The sequence below is a fragment of the Brassica napus genome, chromosome C2 (assembly GCF_020379485.1).
Source record: "Brassica napus cultivar Da-Ae chromosome C2, Da-Ae, whole genome shotgun sequence".
In the NCBI taxonomy this organism is placed as follows: domain Eukaryota; kingdom Viridiplantae; phylum Streptophyta; class Magnoliopsida; order Brassicales; family Brassicaceae; genus Brassica; species Brassica napus.
Window position 1 is genome coordinate 47570451 of NC_063445.1, and position 18487 is coordinate 47588937.

At 31.6% G+C, this 18487-nt stretch overlaps 2 protein-coding genes across 4 annotated transcripts; both read left to right on the forward strand.

The window, feature by feature from the left end:
- Positions 1-2444, forward strand: LOC106397533 (putative Myb family transcription factor At1g14600). The gene is made up of 6 exons (XM_013838128.3): positions 1-432; positions 914-990; positions 1086-1122; positions 1432-1570; positions 1708-1831; positions 2054-2444. The coding sequence occupies exons 1-6, from the start codon at positions 258-260 to the stop codon at positions 2279-2281; spliced, it is 780 nt and encodes a 259-aa protein (XP_013693582.1). The 5' UTR covers positions 1-257; the 3' UTR covers positions 2282-2444.
- Positions 2445-11974: 9530 nt separating this feature from the next.
- LOC106401355 (protein indeterminate-domain 5, chloroplastic) lies at positions 11975-18229 on the forward strand. Of its 3 annotated transcripts, none has more exons than XR_001280463.2 (4): positions 11975-12300; positions 12557-12953; positions 15253-16500; positions 17887-18229. XR_001280463.2 is itself a non-coding variant. In XM_013841859.3 (3 exons), exons 1-3 carry the CDS (start codon positions 12114-12116, stop codon positions 16439-16441), a joined length of 1773 nt encoding a protein of 590 aa, XP_013697313.1. In that variant the 5' UTR covers positions 11975-12113; the 3' UTR covers positions 16442-17306. The 3 variants fall into 3 exon arrangements, 1 of the variants encoding a protein (XP_013697313.1); XR_001280462.3 differs by lacking the exon at positions 17887-18229 and adding an exon at positions 17051-17306; XM_013841859.3 differs by lacking the exon at positions 17887-18229 and having other exon boundaries at positions 15253-17306.
- Positions 18230-18487: the final 258 nt, after the last annotated feature.

Sequence of the window (18487 nt, forward strand, 5' to 3'; positions counted from 1 at the left end):
AAAGACAAAGAGAATAGATGGAAAAAGAGTCGGTCATCTTTTAGAAAAAGCCAGAAAACCAAATCAGAAAACAAAAAAACTTACTCTTTTAATCCAACATAGCCACGAATCCTCTCTCTTTCTCTCTCTCTCTCTCTCTCTCTTAGTGCTCTTGGTTTCTCTTTCTTCAGTTTTGTGTGTTTGAAGAAAAAAAATAAACTCAAACTTCTTGATCTTGGGGTTCTTTTTAGGGTTGTTGGGACTGATATCTTTAGAAAATGGGTAAAGCTGCTGGGAGAAACGGAAACGAAAACTATAACGGCGTTGGATTTAACGGTCAAAGAGGCGGTGGAGTTAGGCCATACGTACGGTCTCCGGTGCCTCGGCTCAGATGGACGCCGGATCTCCACCGTTGTTTCGTTAACGCTGTAGATATGCTCGGTGGCCAACATCGTACGATCATTTTCTCCTCGAATCTTTTGAAAATATGCATTTTTGTCACTTTGTTTTTATTCACATGTCTCAAAGTGAGTTTTTTCACGATATTTCTAAAATGATTCTCATCCTTTACTTTGTTTTTTTTTTTGTTTTTTTTTGAACTTTTGTGCTTGACTTTGTTTCATTCATATATACCTTCAAGTTTGAGTTTCTTGGATTGTATTTAGAAAAATTGAAAGTTTATCGTTTGTTTATTGTGTCATTATCTTGACGGATCATCTCTCATTCATGTTTTTAAACCAAGCTTCACACTTTTGGTTATTGGTTTCATTCATATATCAAAGTGTGGATTTTTTTGTGTTGTTTGATTTTGTTGTAAAAGTATTGCAATTTCTCGTTATTACTTTTCATGAATAGTTGTCATAAAGAATCATCATAGTACCTTTCTAACTTTTTTTCTTTCTCTTTTGTATTTTTGTTGGGTTTGATGAAACAGGAGCCACTCCAAAGCTTGTTCTTAAGATGATGGATGTGAAGGGACTCACAATTTCACATGTCAAGAGCCATCTCCAGGTAGTAATTTTACCCAACATTAGTTTTTCTCTTATCATAATATCCTGAATATTAAATCACCTTTTTCTCTTCAATTTTACAACCACATATAACAGATGCATAGAGGTTCTAAACTTACTTTGGGGAAACCAGGTAATGTATATTTCTCCTCTGTGTTTATTAATTTCCATAAATACTCTGAAATGATATGATTTTCGAAAGAATGGGACCGTTGATTTTAATCTGAGCTGTTAACATCAAAACTATAATAATAGACGGAATTTAATTGTTTTACTGTTTCTGTTTGTAGTATGTACTATTGGTCTAGTGTCATGATTCATAAGACAATTGTCATAAATACATATATTTCTTTTAAAACAAGAAAATGGGTATTGCTATTTATATAGATCAAGAGAATATTCATTAAGGTCATTTACTTAATTCTTTTTTTTTTGGGGACAGAGGAAAGCTCTTCATCTTCAATAAGAAGAAGACAAGACACTGAAGAAGATAATCTTCATGACAACTTGTCTTTACACACAAGGAATGATTGTCTTCTGGGTTTTCACTCCTTCCCTCTTTCTTCACATTCTTCTCTTAGGTAAATTTTATTTATTATATTTTTATATATATTCTGACATGGTTTAATTTTGTATCAGAAAAGCTATCATATCATACTCTTTTGTCTGCATTTGAAATCGTCCTTTTTATTGTTTTTTTATATTTACTTTGGTACAGGGGAGGAAGAAAAAAGGAGCAGACTTCAGAGTCTAGTGGTGATGATGATGCTGACTTCCTTCACACCATGAACATGAAGAAGACGAAAGAAACGACGATGTTTCGATCACATCATTTCCACAAGGTGTATATTTTGTCAATATGAAATTTCATATAATTATAAAAATATACTTTCAAATATAATAATGAATAATCATGCTATTGGAACTTAGATCTGCGTGATATCATGCTGGGGGGGGATTACGGTTTGGTTTAAGTCTTAACCGGTTTGATTGAAATCGGAGTAACACGACCCCAATCTTGTCCGGTTTAGTAAATTGATCTCCTCATCTTTTTGGCTCAACAGAAAACAGAGAAGGAGAAGAACACTTGGCAAGAACACGAAGAAGAAGCAGATTTGTCGTTGTCTCTGTCGCTGAATCATCATCACTGGAGAAGCAACGGATCATCAGTGAGCGAAACGAGTGAAGCCGTCTCCACATGTTCTGCACCATTCATCTTCAAAGATTGCTTGGGTTCTTCACCAAAGATTGATCTTAACCTTAACCTTTCAATTTCTCTCCTCGGCAGCTGAAATCTATATATAAGATCATTGTTTCTTAGATTAGTTTGCACTGGAACATTCAGGATTTTGTTGTGAAACTACTAGAATTTCTTTTTTTTTTCCGAGATTTAAAGTTAATCTCGAAAATAAATGTTAGATTCACGTAAATATCAATCTGAAGGAGAAATTCTTGGATTCAGTCAGTTTCACCAACCAGTGAGTAGTGTTTAAGTATTTGATATTTGATATCTTTAAAAAAAGGGAAATAAAATTGAATATCCAAATTAGATTATATTTTTAAAATAAAATAATAAAAATATATAAAAATAGTTACAAAAAATAAATTAATTAATATTGTTAAGTCTTCAGTGAAATATTAAATCCTAAACCCTAAACCCTAAATGTTAAACTTTAAACTTTGGATAAACTCTAAACCGTTGGAAAATCTTAAACCCTAAATCATACATTAGAAACTAAATTTTAATAGCACTAAACCCTAAATCCTAATCACTAAACCCTAAATCTTTGGGTAAACTCTTAACCCTTGGATAAATCATAAACTTTAGGGTTCAATTTTAAATATTTTTTTATTTAGAGTTTATGATTTATCCAAGGGTTCAGAGTTTATCCAAGGGTTTAGGGTTTAGTGATTAGGGTTTAGGGTTTAGTGTTATTAAGATTTAGTTTTTAATATATGATTTAGGGTTTAAAATTTTTCAATGGTTTACGGTTTATCCAAGATTTAAGGTTTATAATTTAGGGTTTGGAGTTTAGGATTTAGGGTATACGATTTAGTATTTTGCTAACGGTTTAACAATATTTATTTATTTATTTATTGTAACTATTTTTATGTATTTTTATTGTTTTATTTTAAAAATATAATCTTATTTGGAAATTCAATTTTGTTTCTTTTTTTAAAAAAATATCAAATATCAAATACTCAAATACTATTGGTTGGTGAATCTAGAGGTTCACCCTAGGGGGTGAACCCAAGAATTTCTCCGGTTACAATATAAAAATAGAGACAAAACTTTACAGTATGTTGATTTTTCATTTCTGGAAGATAAAAATCAGTTGACTACAAAAAGCTAGAGAAAATTAATTTATCCGGATTCAATATACTATCAGCAATATTCGGGAAAAAAAAAAACTAATATTGACCTTTTCTCTTGGTAAAATAGTAAAGAGATGAAAAAAGCTGCTGACAAAAAAATAAGTATATTAAAAAAATAGATAAAAACTAGGATTGTGACGGATCCGGATATCCAGGAAATTTAGGGTATCCAGATCCGGATCTGTCGGATCCGTAGATTTAATATCCGGATCCAGATTCGTGGTTTCCAGATATCCGGATTTCGGATATCCGTCTCAATATTCTGTTACCCGCGGATATTCGGATCCGGATCCCTAAAAATAATTAAAAATAATATTTTTATAAAAAAATACTATTTTTTTAATATAATACATAAATTAAATACTTATACAAGATTTATAAATATATTTATATATGTCTATGATATTGTAAAAACTAAAATATAATATTATAAGATTAATTCATGTATAAATATTACTATATCAAATATAATTATTAATGAAATTTAAAAATTTAATGTGTTCTAAAAATACGGATCCGAATCCGGATATCTGGACTTAAAAATTAAGATATCCGGATCCAGATTCCGTTTGAACTGATTCAAGATTTTACTATCCGGATTCGGATCCGGACACTCCAGATATCTTATTTTCGAAGCGGATCCGGAGCGGATCTCGGATCGAATATGGATCTCGGATAATAAGTCTCAGGCCTGATAAAAACCACGCGATTAATAATTCTTTAGATATTATCATTGGTCATTTTCTTTGTTTCGCAAGTTTTTCTTGATGTTACTGTGTCCTGAATTCTGATTCTGGTATGTTTCATACCAGGAGCTTGAAGTAACTAAGCTGGAAGTTGTTCCGCCTTGAGCTACAACGAGAGATAATACAGTGATTCTAACAACTTTGAATTAAACAAACATGCTTTTGAATGGATAAAACAACGTATTCCCGTCGCCGAAAACTGCATAAGCATTGTTTCAGCCTTGAAACAGAGGAAGTTGATTTCGTGGCCCGGCCCAATCTAATTTCATGCCTAATGCAGATAATATTTTCTTATGCCCATCCATAAGTATAAATATTAAATACAAAACAAAAGAGAAAATTTTGACATTGATCAAATCAGCAACTCAACCTTATAAAAAATACACTCAATCACTTTACCACAAACTAATTTTACCAAATTGATGCCTCTTAAAAACTCATTTTTGTGATTAAACCCTTATTTGTTGGATTTTAGCGAGGATCGACCATGTGCTTTTGCAACAGTTTTTGTTTGGTGTGACCTATACAATATTAATATACTCTGCATATACTATTTAGTAATCTGTATGACAAAAATCTTGTATGTTACATTTTTTGTAAAAGATCAACAAACGAATACCAGCGTAGTAACTTCTAAGTAAACTTGCAAACCCAATCCAAATTAAGAGAAGATCGCTGCATTTGATAGGAGATGGAAGTACATGAGACTACACGGGTTCGAATGGATCATTGCCGAATAGGATTTGTAGTCAGGAGCGAAGCCAGGGTATAAACTATGGGGGCCTCTGCACCCATTATTATTATATATAGTTTAAAGTTAGTTAAACAAAACATAGAAAATCTCTTGGATCAGATGGAAAAGTAAGGATGTGCACCCACGGTAACCTGGATTTGATTCCTCCTTCTCCATCTTTTCTGTTTTATTAATGATAGTGCATCCACTAGATAAATTGTCTAGTTTCACCCCTGTTTGTAGTGTAACATGTTCTTTCTGAATTTATTAACTGTTTATTGCTTTTTTTTTTTTTGTCAGCAATTTAAACAGATTCATATAGACTCTGCAAACAAGACTGGTAGCTCCGCATCCATATGGACGATATTAACTGCTTATTGCTTTTGCCAAGTTATGTCAATCTCTTAGACGAGAGAAGAATGAGTTTGCTCTTTTTTTCTCTCTTAAAAACGTTAACCCATAATTAAATATCGAGGTATGGCTCGGGTCATGCACATGTAGTACTGGGCTATTTAGTCGGCGGCTTTACATACCAAATTGTTTTGTGATTTTAGCACTCTCGTCATCCGTACTCTGCCAAGTCCATGAGTTATAAGTTAAAATAATATTGTGAGGTTCACTTTTGTCCCAAAAAAAACATTGTGAGGTTCGCTAATCTTCTACCGTAACTTTGAGCCCAATTTATGTAATGCAAATATTATGTACTAGGGGTTGTCCGCGCTTCGCGCGGAATATTTTTTTATTGTTCTTAAATATGATTTTCTGATGATGTGATTATGTGATCAGTGTTTATTTGTGAAGAACATTATTTAATGTTTTATTATGTTATGTAGAAGTAGGTAATAAGTTAATATATTATGTGTTTGTCTTTTTAATAATGTGTTGTAGTATGTATAATACTACTTGTTAGTGATGAAGTGAATTTCTGATGTAAAACATATTGAATTTCAATAACTTTGTTTTTAGGTATTTGTTGATCCTAAGATTAACGACGTCAAAATTGTATTTTAATATTTCACATTTTTGAACATTACTCTTTTTAAGTGTTTTTTGCACTCTCCCCCATCTTTTGACCTTGAGTCATCACCATCTATGTATTTTGTTTACCTCTCCGGTGTGCAATGCTTCTCACCATCACTGGGAAAAGACTCACCTCACCTCTGTGGTTTCTTTTTTTCTGTGAGATTATCTGATATTTGTTATAGATCATGCATATTAGTTTCATGTTGTAGGGTTTTTTCTTATGACGTTGTATGTTATTTCGGTCAGTATTGGTCCTCTTTTTCCTTAGGTTTTGGCTAAAGTTAGAAACTAAATCTCGTTGGGTTGGGTCAGAGTTTAGTTGTCATTGATATTGTTTTCCTCGTCGCTGGTTTGCCGTCAATAGACTCTGCTCGTCTTGGTTTTCATGCTCGGATTTTTGGTGATCTGAGTTCTATGCTCCTTTTCATAGTTCGAGGATGGCTCCACGGTTTGTTGATTTCATTTTATCTCATTTTATCTCTTTGTTCTCTCATCTCGTTGCATCTTTCATCGCTGATCACGTCTCTTGTGGCTCTCCCTTTCGCCATATTTGCTACTCCAGGTCTGGATAGTGTTTTTTTATGTGTATGCTTTGTACGCTTGGAAGGTTGTTTATGGTCTCAAGCTTAAGCTTTGGTTTCTCGGTGGTTGGCTTCTATTCTCCTCCACTTAGGTTGTTTATCTTTTTCTCATGCATCCTTTGGTGTAGGTGTGCGGATTTAGTCTTTTGGAGCTTTGGTTTCTTCTATTCAGAGTTTTGTGGTTCTTCGCTGGCATGAACGCCTTGTATGTGCTTGTTTAGTTTGTGAGGTGTTTCTTATCTCTTAGTTGGTGGTTGTGTTTCCGGTGCTTTAGACATGCGTATTTTTGTTTTGTGGTGACTTTGTTCTTCCGATGATTATTCTTTCCCTAGCCCGCTTTTTTGGTTTTTTTTGTGCTAGTGCTTGATTTCGATCCTTTGTGTTCCGAGGATTGATTTATCTCATATTTTATCTTTTTATCTTTTTCTGAAATCTGTTTGTTCTAGTGAAGACACTATATGGTAAGATGAGATAGGTTAGTTTTCTTTGTTGATCTTTTTCAGCTCCAAATCTTTATTGAGTTAGTGTTACTATGGTATTTTACTTTTTCTCTCTAACTGTGGAAGTTTTATGTTTAGATTATGTATTGCACTCTAATTTCTTCTTATTAGTTTGGTCATTTTATATTTTTAATTGTTAAATAAATATATAATTTTTAAATTAAATAATAGAAAATGGCAAAAAATAATAAAATAAAAAAATAAAAAATGTATGTTATGTTTAGTTGTGAATAAATTACATATGTAAAATATATTTCTATTATTTTATTTATTTCTTTATTCATCTTGAATTTTAGTGAACAATAAAATAGATTATCAAACTTCATACAATAATAGTTAGTGCGAAAATGATTAGGTAGTCCACGATTAGAAAGTACTTGGCCAAATTGCAATAATCTAAAAGAAGAATGACTTAAAATGTATGAAAAAATACATGGAAGACACGTGTCGCAAAAACTTTCTACCGCTTGTCAGAAGAAAGGAAAATCTAACTTTATATATACAGATAGCCTAATATAATTAACTTTTAAGTTTTTTTTTAAAACAGAAAGTAATTAATCCTAATATTAAAATAATAGAGTAACTATATATCAAGCCATTCTTCTTCTTCTCACAGCCACAAATACTTTATTGGATCTGGCTAGGCATTTGATTTCTCAGTCTAGTTTCGGGCTTCAAAATTTATATTTTTTGGATATCAATTTGCAGTGTGGTTTAATAAAACTTGCATACATATTCAAGAACGTCATAAAAAAGATTAGTGATTTAACTTTTTTATTTATCAGAAGATATATCGTTAAAACATAATTTTAACTTAGAAGTTTGTTTAATGATAAATAGAACCAAAAGGAATAAATATTGTTTTAGACATAATATTGTGATGACCTTTACACCAAGGGTGATATTGCAATCATCTTCATTCACAAAACAGAATATTTGTATCGTGGACTAAACTTATCATAGCCTTAGAAACACTTGTACTAATTTGGATCCCGACTATTATACCACATTGTAACATCACAATCGCCTCAATTTTTTAGTCCATATGCCTATTATTTGTTGTGGGTAATTTTTACTCACGTAATATTAGGAACTTTTTAATACTAGCACTTATCATTTAAAAAATTCAACCTAAACACACTAACTATGGATCTTAATTAGGATAACACCAAAAAAACAATTGTTTTCAGTGACAAAATAGTCAAAACTAAGCATTTGTACCACCATATTTTTATGTATCTACGTATTACATACTATATTTTATTATTTAAGGTAATGAATTATAAATATCTCTGTAGAGAAAAATATCAATTTTTGATTGTAACGCTCGTGACTATAATATATTCAAGATAGATATAGAAGATTTATGAACTCTTCATGATTGACGCGCGGCCAACATTTACTTGGATAGATATGAAAGATTTATACTCTCATGACTTACAAACTGCCAAACATCTACCAAGTTAGAACTGAAAGATTTATACCAAAAAAAAAAAAAGTTAGAACTGAAAGATTTATAGACTCTTCATGACTTACACGCGGCATAATATTACTTTTAACAACTTTCGTCCAACTATTATTTAGGTAACAATTTGAAAACTTTGAACCTAATTAATTAAAGTACGTAGTCTTCTTAAATTAACTCTTACCCATTTATTACATGCTCTGTGTGTGTATTTATGTTTATCTATACTATTAAAAAGGAAAAAAATCCTAAAATCTACTTACAAAAGTTTGTTGGACTTATTCATTAACCAACTAAATTTTTGATCATACTTTATATTTTCTATTATTTTTCTAACTATACTAATTAACAATATAAAATTTATTTTAAGAAATAAATTATGTGTTTTCTAGCGCGGATCAAAATCTAAATCTAGTATAAGCTTATTCCATAAGAAAGAAATACGAATCAAGTAACACCAACGCCACAAAAACATCTTAAACTCGGCGAAACAGGTGAAGTTCTATTTTGCTCTCTTTATTTTTCAATATTACCGTGTTTTAATATCATTATATATACTTAATATTCCGGTTCCGGTTCAAACGTCGTTGTTCGGAATGGGAGTTGGTCATTTTCCTGAAAATTGTTTGGCATAATAAAAATAATTGTGTAAATAAAACAAGAGAAAAAGATAAAAATAGCACTAAATCAAGTTTTTGTTCCCAAACTAGTATTCAAAGTCAAAAGTCACAAAAATAGCACTTAATGTTTTATCAAAGTCACAAACTTAAGGTTTAGAATTAAAGGGTGGGGTTTAGGATTTAAGGTTTAGGGTTTAGGGTTTAGAGTTTAGGGTTTAGGGTTTAGGGTTTAGAGTTTAGGGTTTAGAGTTTAGTGTTTAGGGTTTAGGGTTTAGGGTTTAGGGTTTAGGGTTTAGAGTCGAGAAATGAGGTTTTGGGGATAAGATTTCAAATTTTAAAAAATAAAAAAATTAAAATTTTCAAAGGATAAACTTAGAAAGGTGCTATTTTGGTCATTTTAGTTTTTGAGTGATATTTTTGTGATATAAATTTAGAAATGTTCTATTTTGGAGATTTGCCCATAAAACAATAGTATCAAGCTCACATTAACAATCTCCTTCTTTGGAGAATAGGCTGAATTTAAAATGACTTTGTTGAACTGTTGAAAATCTCCTTTACATATATATATATAAATACAATAGGTTTACCATATATTTTTTTCAGGTACCGCTATTATATAATATTTATGCTCTACATAACGTTTAAAAAATTAAAATATTATATATATCTTTTCTAATAAACTATATTATGTTTTTTCAGACAAATAGACATAAACAGAAAAGTTTTAGAAAATTTGTGTTAATGTTTTAATTATTAAAATAAAACAAATAAAATATTGGGGATCTACCCATTTTGGGGAATTATTAATAATAGAGTTGTTTATTTTAGTTCTAACCCATTAACTGTTTTAATATGGGAAGAGGCGACGAAATATATTTGAAACTATTGGAGTAGCTTTTGTTCAAAGAAAAAAACAATTGGAGTAGCCTTTATGTTTTTTACTTTACCACATACATGAAAATATATACATATCATTCTTTCTTTTGTCCTTTTCATCTTTAGAATATCTCTTTTTACATTCAACCTTCCATGATTCACAGACATACATACATTTATATATATATATGACACGATACGAACTTTTTAAAACCAAAAGGAGACCCATATGAGATGATGATGACGATTGTGACAAATAATGGTATTTTGTTAGGAATAAGAAAATATATTAGATGCTTTGTGGATTAAATTTTTGAAAAGTCTATAGATCTGTTTATATATATATATATATACATATAATTTGAGATAACATTTTAGATAATTTTTGGAATTTAAAATATCAAATCAATGTTTTCCTGTTTAAAAGTTTTATTGTTTATATTTAACACAACATACATTTTTAGAAGTAAGTATTACTTTTAAATATACCAACATAGTAGGTTAGCTAATATTTAAACATGTTTCACATATGCTCTATATTTTTTTATTGTATTTTCTTATGCTCGATAATTTAGTTAACTAATTCATGTTTAAACTACAAAAGATTTAGTTTTGGATCCATCATTAGAAATTGGCTAATTTAAATATTTAGATTATTATATATTTTAAAAATCCGCCGCTGGAAATTTAGAACCTAACCCTTCGTAAGCAGAGCCAAAACAATGTGACCGGAACCTTAGCCCAGGTTCGTAAACATCTCGATCGAGAGACATGAGAAGGAAAGTGAGCAAATGGAAAACGAGGAGACAAGGGAGAGAATACCTCCGGCTCCGACGATGGCTCTCACACGCGACCATACGCCGGAGAAAAATTCAATTTAGCTTCGAGAGTTTGAAAGGATTTGGAAGAAGAAAGAAATGTCCTCCTAAAACTCCAACTTGAAATTGGCTAATTAGTATTTGGAAATATATTTCAAATAGTCGAATTTTTAAAATTAGTTATATCTAACGTACACACAAAAAATTACCAACATTTTTACTTCTTTAATTAAGATATATAAGAACAAAATATAGGCTGGATATATGTGATTCATAAGCTTTCCTTGTAAAGTATAAGAGAAATCTCGTATTGGTATTTTATATTTTTATACGTTGATGTCAAATATCGTCTTCTACTATGGGTATGAATGGTGACCAAAGAATGAAGATGAACAATACATTTTTTAATATTCTAAAATTTTTTACCATTCATAAGGAATAATTTTTTCTTTCTATTCTTTCTTATTTCTTTTGTTGTAGAGAAATATAGAACAAATATGTTTCTCGCTAAATATGATAAGAAATTTTTATTCCTTATCATTTCTATAGTTTTATTCTTTTTCGTTCTTTTCATATATGTTTTCAATGTTCCCGTGATAGTTACCAGTTATACCCATCTCTTAAGTGTCATAGTTACACCATGGTAATATGTTCTATAAAGCTTTTTAGATCCAGTTTTTGTTCTCTATAAATTTTTATTCACATATGATAGGGAGAGAAAAGAGCTGTTGAGGGTTGTCTCACGCACACTGTCGTTATATGGCGAATGGATTGGGTCCACTGACGTCTGTAGTTCTCATATTTTTTTTTCTTTCTAAAAATTAATTTACGTATTCAAAAAGAGAATAATAAATTGTTCTGTATAGGTGTTAGTGTCTACAGTCGGCTGCCAATTTTTTTAAAAAATAGTTTCATTCAAATGCGTAACAAACAAAAGAATTTTTTCAGCAAACAATATTTAATTTATATAATATTAGCATCCTACGTACCGTATAAAATATCATACATAAAATAAAAATTACACCAAACTAACCAAGCTAAGATTGATTTAATCTGTTTGCTAGCTATGGAGTTCGGTAGTTTTATTTATTTATTTGTTACTACCCTAGCACTCGTTTCACTTGTCACTATCACCTCCTCTCATCTATTACCTCACATAAATTTCTCTGTTATTTTTTTACCAAAAAAAAAAAAATTTCTGTTTTTAATTGTCTATTAAAAATTAACAACAATTAATCTAAAATCAGAAATATCCCGTTTTTAGGGCTTTATTCAGATAAGAAATCAGTGGAAGTCAAAAAAGAATTTAATGTTACGAGTTTCTTCTCTCTAGATTCATTTTTTTTCTCTCTCTCTCTCACCATCACACATAACACAGAAGAATCCATGGCTGCTTCTTCATCCTCTAATGCTTCCTTCTTTGGAGTTCGAGAAGAAGATCAAACTCACCTTCTTCCTCCGAATCCCTCCGCGGCCGTCGCTCCTCCTCCTCCTCACCACCAGCCACTGCAGTCTCAGCAACCTCTTGAAGCTCCACCGCAGAAAAAGAAGAGAAATCAACCAAGAACTCCAAGTAAGTTAATTATCACTCCTTAATTGAATCTTATGATCATCTTAATCTTATAAAATCATGTGATAAAATTTTAAAACATTGATTGGTGAAAACTAGAAAGCTCTTTTTCACTAGCTGAATCTAGAAATAAGAAAATTAGCAAAACCCTAGTTCTTGATTTTCCAGAATTGAGATTTTCATTAACCATATCATGCAATAAAAAATTCCTTAACTAATCAATATTTTTGCCTCGATTTATTCTTCTTCTCTTTATTAGATTCCGATGCAGAAGTGATCGCTTTATCTCCAAAGACACTAATGGCTACAAATAGATTCATATGCGAAGTATGCAACAAAGGTTTTCAGAGAGAACAGAATCTACAACTTCATCGAAGAGGACACAATCTCCCATGGAAACTTAAGCAGAAGTCGACCAAAGAAGTGAAGAGGAAAGTGTATCTTTGTCCGGAGCCCACGTGCGTCCACCATGATCCGTCACGTGCTCTCGGAGACCTCACCGGAATCAAGAAACATTATTACCGTAAACACGGTGAAAAGAAGTGGAAATGCGAGAAATGTTCTAAGCGTTACGCTGTTCAATCGGATTGGAAAGCTCACTCCAAGACTTGTGGTACCAAAGAGTATCGTTGCGACTGTGGTACACTCTTCTCCCGGTAATTATTCGAAAATATTTTGAACAATTTAAATTATAATTAATCATATATAGCTCAATGATATGTGTGTGAATATGTGTCTTGAGTCATTCTTCATGGATTAGGGTTTATTCTTAGGTTCACTTTCTGTTTCGCTTCGAAGTCTTGGATGCTCTTATCGCTTTCTTTCCTGCAGTAAATGCAACTTTAATTTCTTTTTTCCTTTTGTATATAAAGATATTAAAAAATCATAATTGATAGATGAACACGTGAATGTATGTGTGCATGATATAACCATATCTATATATGACACTGAAACTGCCATTTTTCTTTTTTTTTTTTGAACAAAAAACTGCCATATTTCATTAGATACTTTCTAGCAGAAACTCAAAACCAAAGAGGACCAATTTCAAATTTGTGTTCTTTTATTGTTTTTCTATATATCTTGCCTCGTAAACACCGCCCTATTTTCTGTCAGAGAAATAAAATTGATTTTTCTCAGGATTTTTTTCCTTAGATTTAATTATGTACTTATACTACGGGCAGTTCACGTGCTGCTAAACAATATAATAGAGAGTTTGTCATTACAGAGTTTCCCTTTTATGTTTCGTTTGTACTCTGCACCATAACTACACAAGCCACATAATTTTTTTTTTGAACTGAACCACATGATTATTTTCGATTTATTATAATTACAATATACATTTTGCATAAAAACAAAATGGCGCTAATATTTGATAGAAGTGGCAACTAATACACTACAAACAATTTCGATTTTGAATTTTGTTTTGGTTCTTGGTTGGATTTTGATGTGTGTGTGACGTAGAGTTCTATAAATGGAATGAAGCCAGGGAAATAAAAATATGGTGGTATACGTGCACGCACACACACATCAAAATATATAAGTGCATTTATGTCTAATATAATCCTGATCAATGAATATATGCTGAAGTTGCATTTATTGAACTTATAGGATCTTGAATTAAAACAGATTCAGATATTCATTTCTCAGTCATTCTCTCTACATACTAATTTCGTGAAACATAACTTTTTCCACCTACCTTAACTTTTGTAATTCTCTGTATACACATATATTATTTAAATACACATTAATGCACACATACACATATCTTATGCATATAAAATATCATTTTAGAATTAAATAATGATTATTTTAATTAGTTATTGCATATATACAGATAGGCTTATTTTTGGCTTCACCCCCTATGGTGAACCTCCAATAAAATTGTGTTATTTCATATTCGATATCTTTAAGAAAAGGAAACAAAATATTGTCAAGCTATATTATGTTTTTAAAATAAAAAGGTAAAAAATAAATGAATAAACATAGTAGTCGTTACAGAAAAAAAAAAAATTTAATGTCTTCAGCAAAACACTAAATCCTAAACCCTAAATCCTAATCCCTAAACCCTAAATCCTAAACCTTTGGGTAAATCCTAAACCCTTTGGATAAATCCTAAACTCTAAATCAAAAACACTAAACACTAAAATACTCAAGGGTTTAGGGTCTAGAGTTTAAGATTTAGGGTTTAGGGTTTAGTGCTTTAGTGTTTAGTGTTTTGATTTAGAGTTTTGGATTTATCCAAAGGTTTAGGGTTTACGTTTTGGGTTTAGTGTTTACGGTTTAGGGTTTAGTGTTTTGCTGACGACGTTAAAAATATATTTTTTTTAAATATATTTTTTTTAACTACTATTATTTTTTATTTATTTTTTACGTTCTTATTTTAAAAACATAATATAACTTGACAATATTTGTTTTATTTTTTTTAAAAGATATCGAATATGAAATAATGAAATCCTATTGGTTGGTGAACCTAGATATTCACCCTCTAGGTGAACCCAATAATAACTTATACCGATATATACACAAGATAGTTGTTAGTAAGAAAAATTATATAGACATACATCATCAAACTTGAAGTGTGACACAACATTGTACTCCTATTTATGTATATGCATCAATGCATGTGGGTGTGTAAGCTGTTATAAATTTACGTATATGTAATAGTAATAGATTCGTATAATAGAGTAGTAGACTGACTTTCTAGAGTTGTTCAAAAAAAAAAGAGTAGTAGACTGACTTTCTACCCATCCATCGACTTTTCAAGATCCCATAATTACACAAGAATATATTTGTAGCTACGTGACATGATGAGTCTCTCTCTCTACTTATAAATACTTTGTTCTTTTATTTTCCCCAAAATATGTCTTTTTATTTTATCGCTTAATTTATCTGACGATCCAATAGATTCCATTATGAATGAAATGACTAATATTATCTTTTTGTTTTGAGTCACAGGCGAGATAGTTTCATTACACATAGAGCCTTCTGTGACGCGTTGGCTCAAGAGAGTGCGAGACACCCAACTTCTTTGACTTCTTTACCAAGTCATCACTTCCCGTACGGACAAAACACCAACTCCAACAACAACAGTTCAAGCATGATGCTTGGTTTGTCCCACACGGGGGCCCCACAGCATCTTGATTATCACTCTGGCGACGTTCTCCGACTTGGAAGCGGCGAAGGAGTAGGTGGAGGAGCCGCCTCACGCTCTTCATCTGATCTCATTGCTGCAAATGTTTCAGGTTACTTCATGCAAGACCAAAACCCTAGCTTTCATGATCAACAACAAGGATTTTTGGCTGCAAGCAATAACATCAAGCCATCACCAATGAATTTTCAACAGAGTCTGATGCAGTTCTCGCATGATAGCCATAACTCTCCTTCCTCCAATCTCTTCAATCTCAGTTTCCTCTCTGGAAACAACGGAGCTGCTTCTGCTACAAGCAACCAGAATGCTGCTGCTGTTTCTTCCGGTAATCTTATGATCTCGAACCATTTTGATGGCGAAAATGCTATTGGAGGCGGAGGAGGAGGGGAAGGAAGCACGGGTCTCTTTCCTAACAATCTGATTAGCTCGGCGGACAGAACAAGCTCAGGAGCAGTGCCTTCACTCTTTAGCTCATCAATGCAAAATCCCATATCAACACCTCAAATGTCAGCCACTGCTCTTCTTCAAAAAGCTGCTCAAATGGGTTCAACCTCAAGCAGCAGCAACAACAACAACAACAACGGAAGCAGCAACAATAATAATAACAATGCCTCATCCATTCTAAGAAACTTTGGGAGTGGAATGTACGGAGAAAACGAGAGTAATCTCTATGATTTGATGAACTCTTTCTCTAACCCCGATCCAACGGGAAACAACGTTAATGGAGTACATTCTCCGTTTGGTTCGTACGGAGGAGTGAACAAGGGATTAAACGCTGATAAACAAAGCATGACTAGAGACTTTCTTGGAGTTGGACAGATCGTAAGAAGCATGAGTGGAAGCGGAGGGGTTCAACAACAGCAACAACAACATGGGAATAGTAGAGAAAGAGTTGGCTCTTCGTCGGATTCTGTCGATAGAAACAGCACGACTTTGAATCCTGGTGGTGGTCCGGCAACTTCACCACCGTATGGAATCCATCATGCTAGTTTCTAGCTAAGAGAATTTTTTTAAAAAGGTTTCTGGTTCATCAACATAGATGCTATCTTTTTCAGGTACGCATGTCGTCATCAAAATCCGCAATTATAATTTTGTTGCGAGTCTCTTGATACTTAAGTTTATCAGCAAAAAATAGTTGCAATTTATCTAAACTCAGCTCCTTTTTCTCTCTTGTGAAAGATTTTGCGTTTATAGTTTATATAAATGGATTCATGACTCTTAAAAAGAATTGCAGCTGAGTTTATGCCTTTATGGTTTGAGAATGTATAATTTTATTGTTTTGTTTTAAATGGTTCGTAGAGTTCTTCATATTTGATATATATATTTTTGGCTTATGAAATGTTATATACAAAAATTATTATTGTTTCTCATGGCTTAAAGTTTCAGATAAATGAGTAATTTGTTTATTTTGAACTCAATTTCGAGTCTTTGTTCTCTATATAGATATGTATTAGTGTCACATCTAAAACGAACACTATACTAACGAGTTTAAGCTATAAAGAATTTGGGTGTGAATAATTGTTTATTTATTTATTTTTGTTAAAAAGCAGTTTTGGTATTTGTTTTTGGCTGTACTATTTATCGTCTTATCATTGCATGGTGCAGTCAATGAGTTGGAGGGTGCAAGCAGCTTTTGCTACGTTTCTTTGTCTTTTTGTTTTTATTTTCTTATATTTGCCGTTTTATTCTTTTATTTCTTTTCATTTGTCATCCTCACTAGCTGGCAATGTCACGAGTGTTTGTCCTGTGATCCCCCTTTCTAAATATTTCGATACATGTATACATACATGTCACATGTGCATATAACATATAAAATATAAATATGCATTTGTATAATTTTGTACGTAATATGTTCCTACCATATCCTAAGGCTTGTCCCGATCATATTTGAATTTTCCGATCATATATGAATTTGACGGTCCAAAAATGTTTCAAAATTCACAGTCTACATTATTGATGCTGATTTTTCCGGTTAATAATAGCATCAATATGAAACTAGTTCTAATGCAAATATAGTTTGCACCGTTTTGATTTCGCTTGGAAGCATGTTTTCAAAAATATATCATTAATTTTTTAACAAGACTAATAACTTAAAAAAAAAATTTGAATCTGGATTATGATTTCGTTTCTTAATGATCTTAACAATTAAATTTATTTTAACCAAATCCGAAACACATTTAATATCCAATCGGTTGGGTGATTGGGTATGTTTGGGGAGAGAAGAGGGGATATTTTACAGAAATTTCAGTGCATCTTTAGCCTTTTTTTTGTTGATTTAAATTTTGTGTGTGTGAACATAAAATACATTACTGAAGACCACATCTGTAATTGTTGGAAAAATTAATGATATTAATAATTGTTTTATAATGTCATTGTCGTAATAGTTAATTTATTTGGAGAATATATATATCAATAAAATTATAATAAGGAGTATAATGCAGGACGACATACAGACAAGTGATGCAACTAAGGAGGCCCATCGACATGCAAACAGAAGGAGAGATGGTATCGTTGTCTCACAAAAAACAGACAGCTCTTCTTCTTTTTTTTTTTGTTGTAAACGTATTTCTTTGACGAAAGATAACATTTTCATGGTGTTATAAACCTTTCTGTTTGAGAGGGTCTTTTTTACCTTTTTTTGGGGTTCTCTTAGACTAAGTTTGCTTTGTTTAGCAAGATTAGATGCAGTACTAGGCTTTGATTTCATCAAATCTGATTGTATATCACTTTGTGTCATTACTCTGCTAATGAAAATTCACATTCTTATAAAAAAAAGATTACATTTTCATGGTGTAATGGTTAATCATCCATATGAAGAGAATTCCTTTTTATAAAATAATATATCTTAATTCATCATATCCAAAATGAATACACTCGAAGAAACTGTAAATTTTAACCATTGTCTGTAAAATAAATTGTTTATGATCGGATATTGGCCACCAGAATAAATTGCATATTACGAATTTTTATGTCTCCAACATGTAGCTAGCAGTCGAACTTTGAAGTTTGAACCAAGCTGCCAGTTTAAATTTTTTCGTTTAC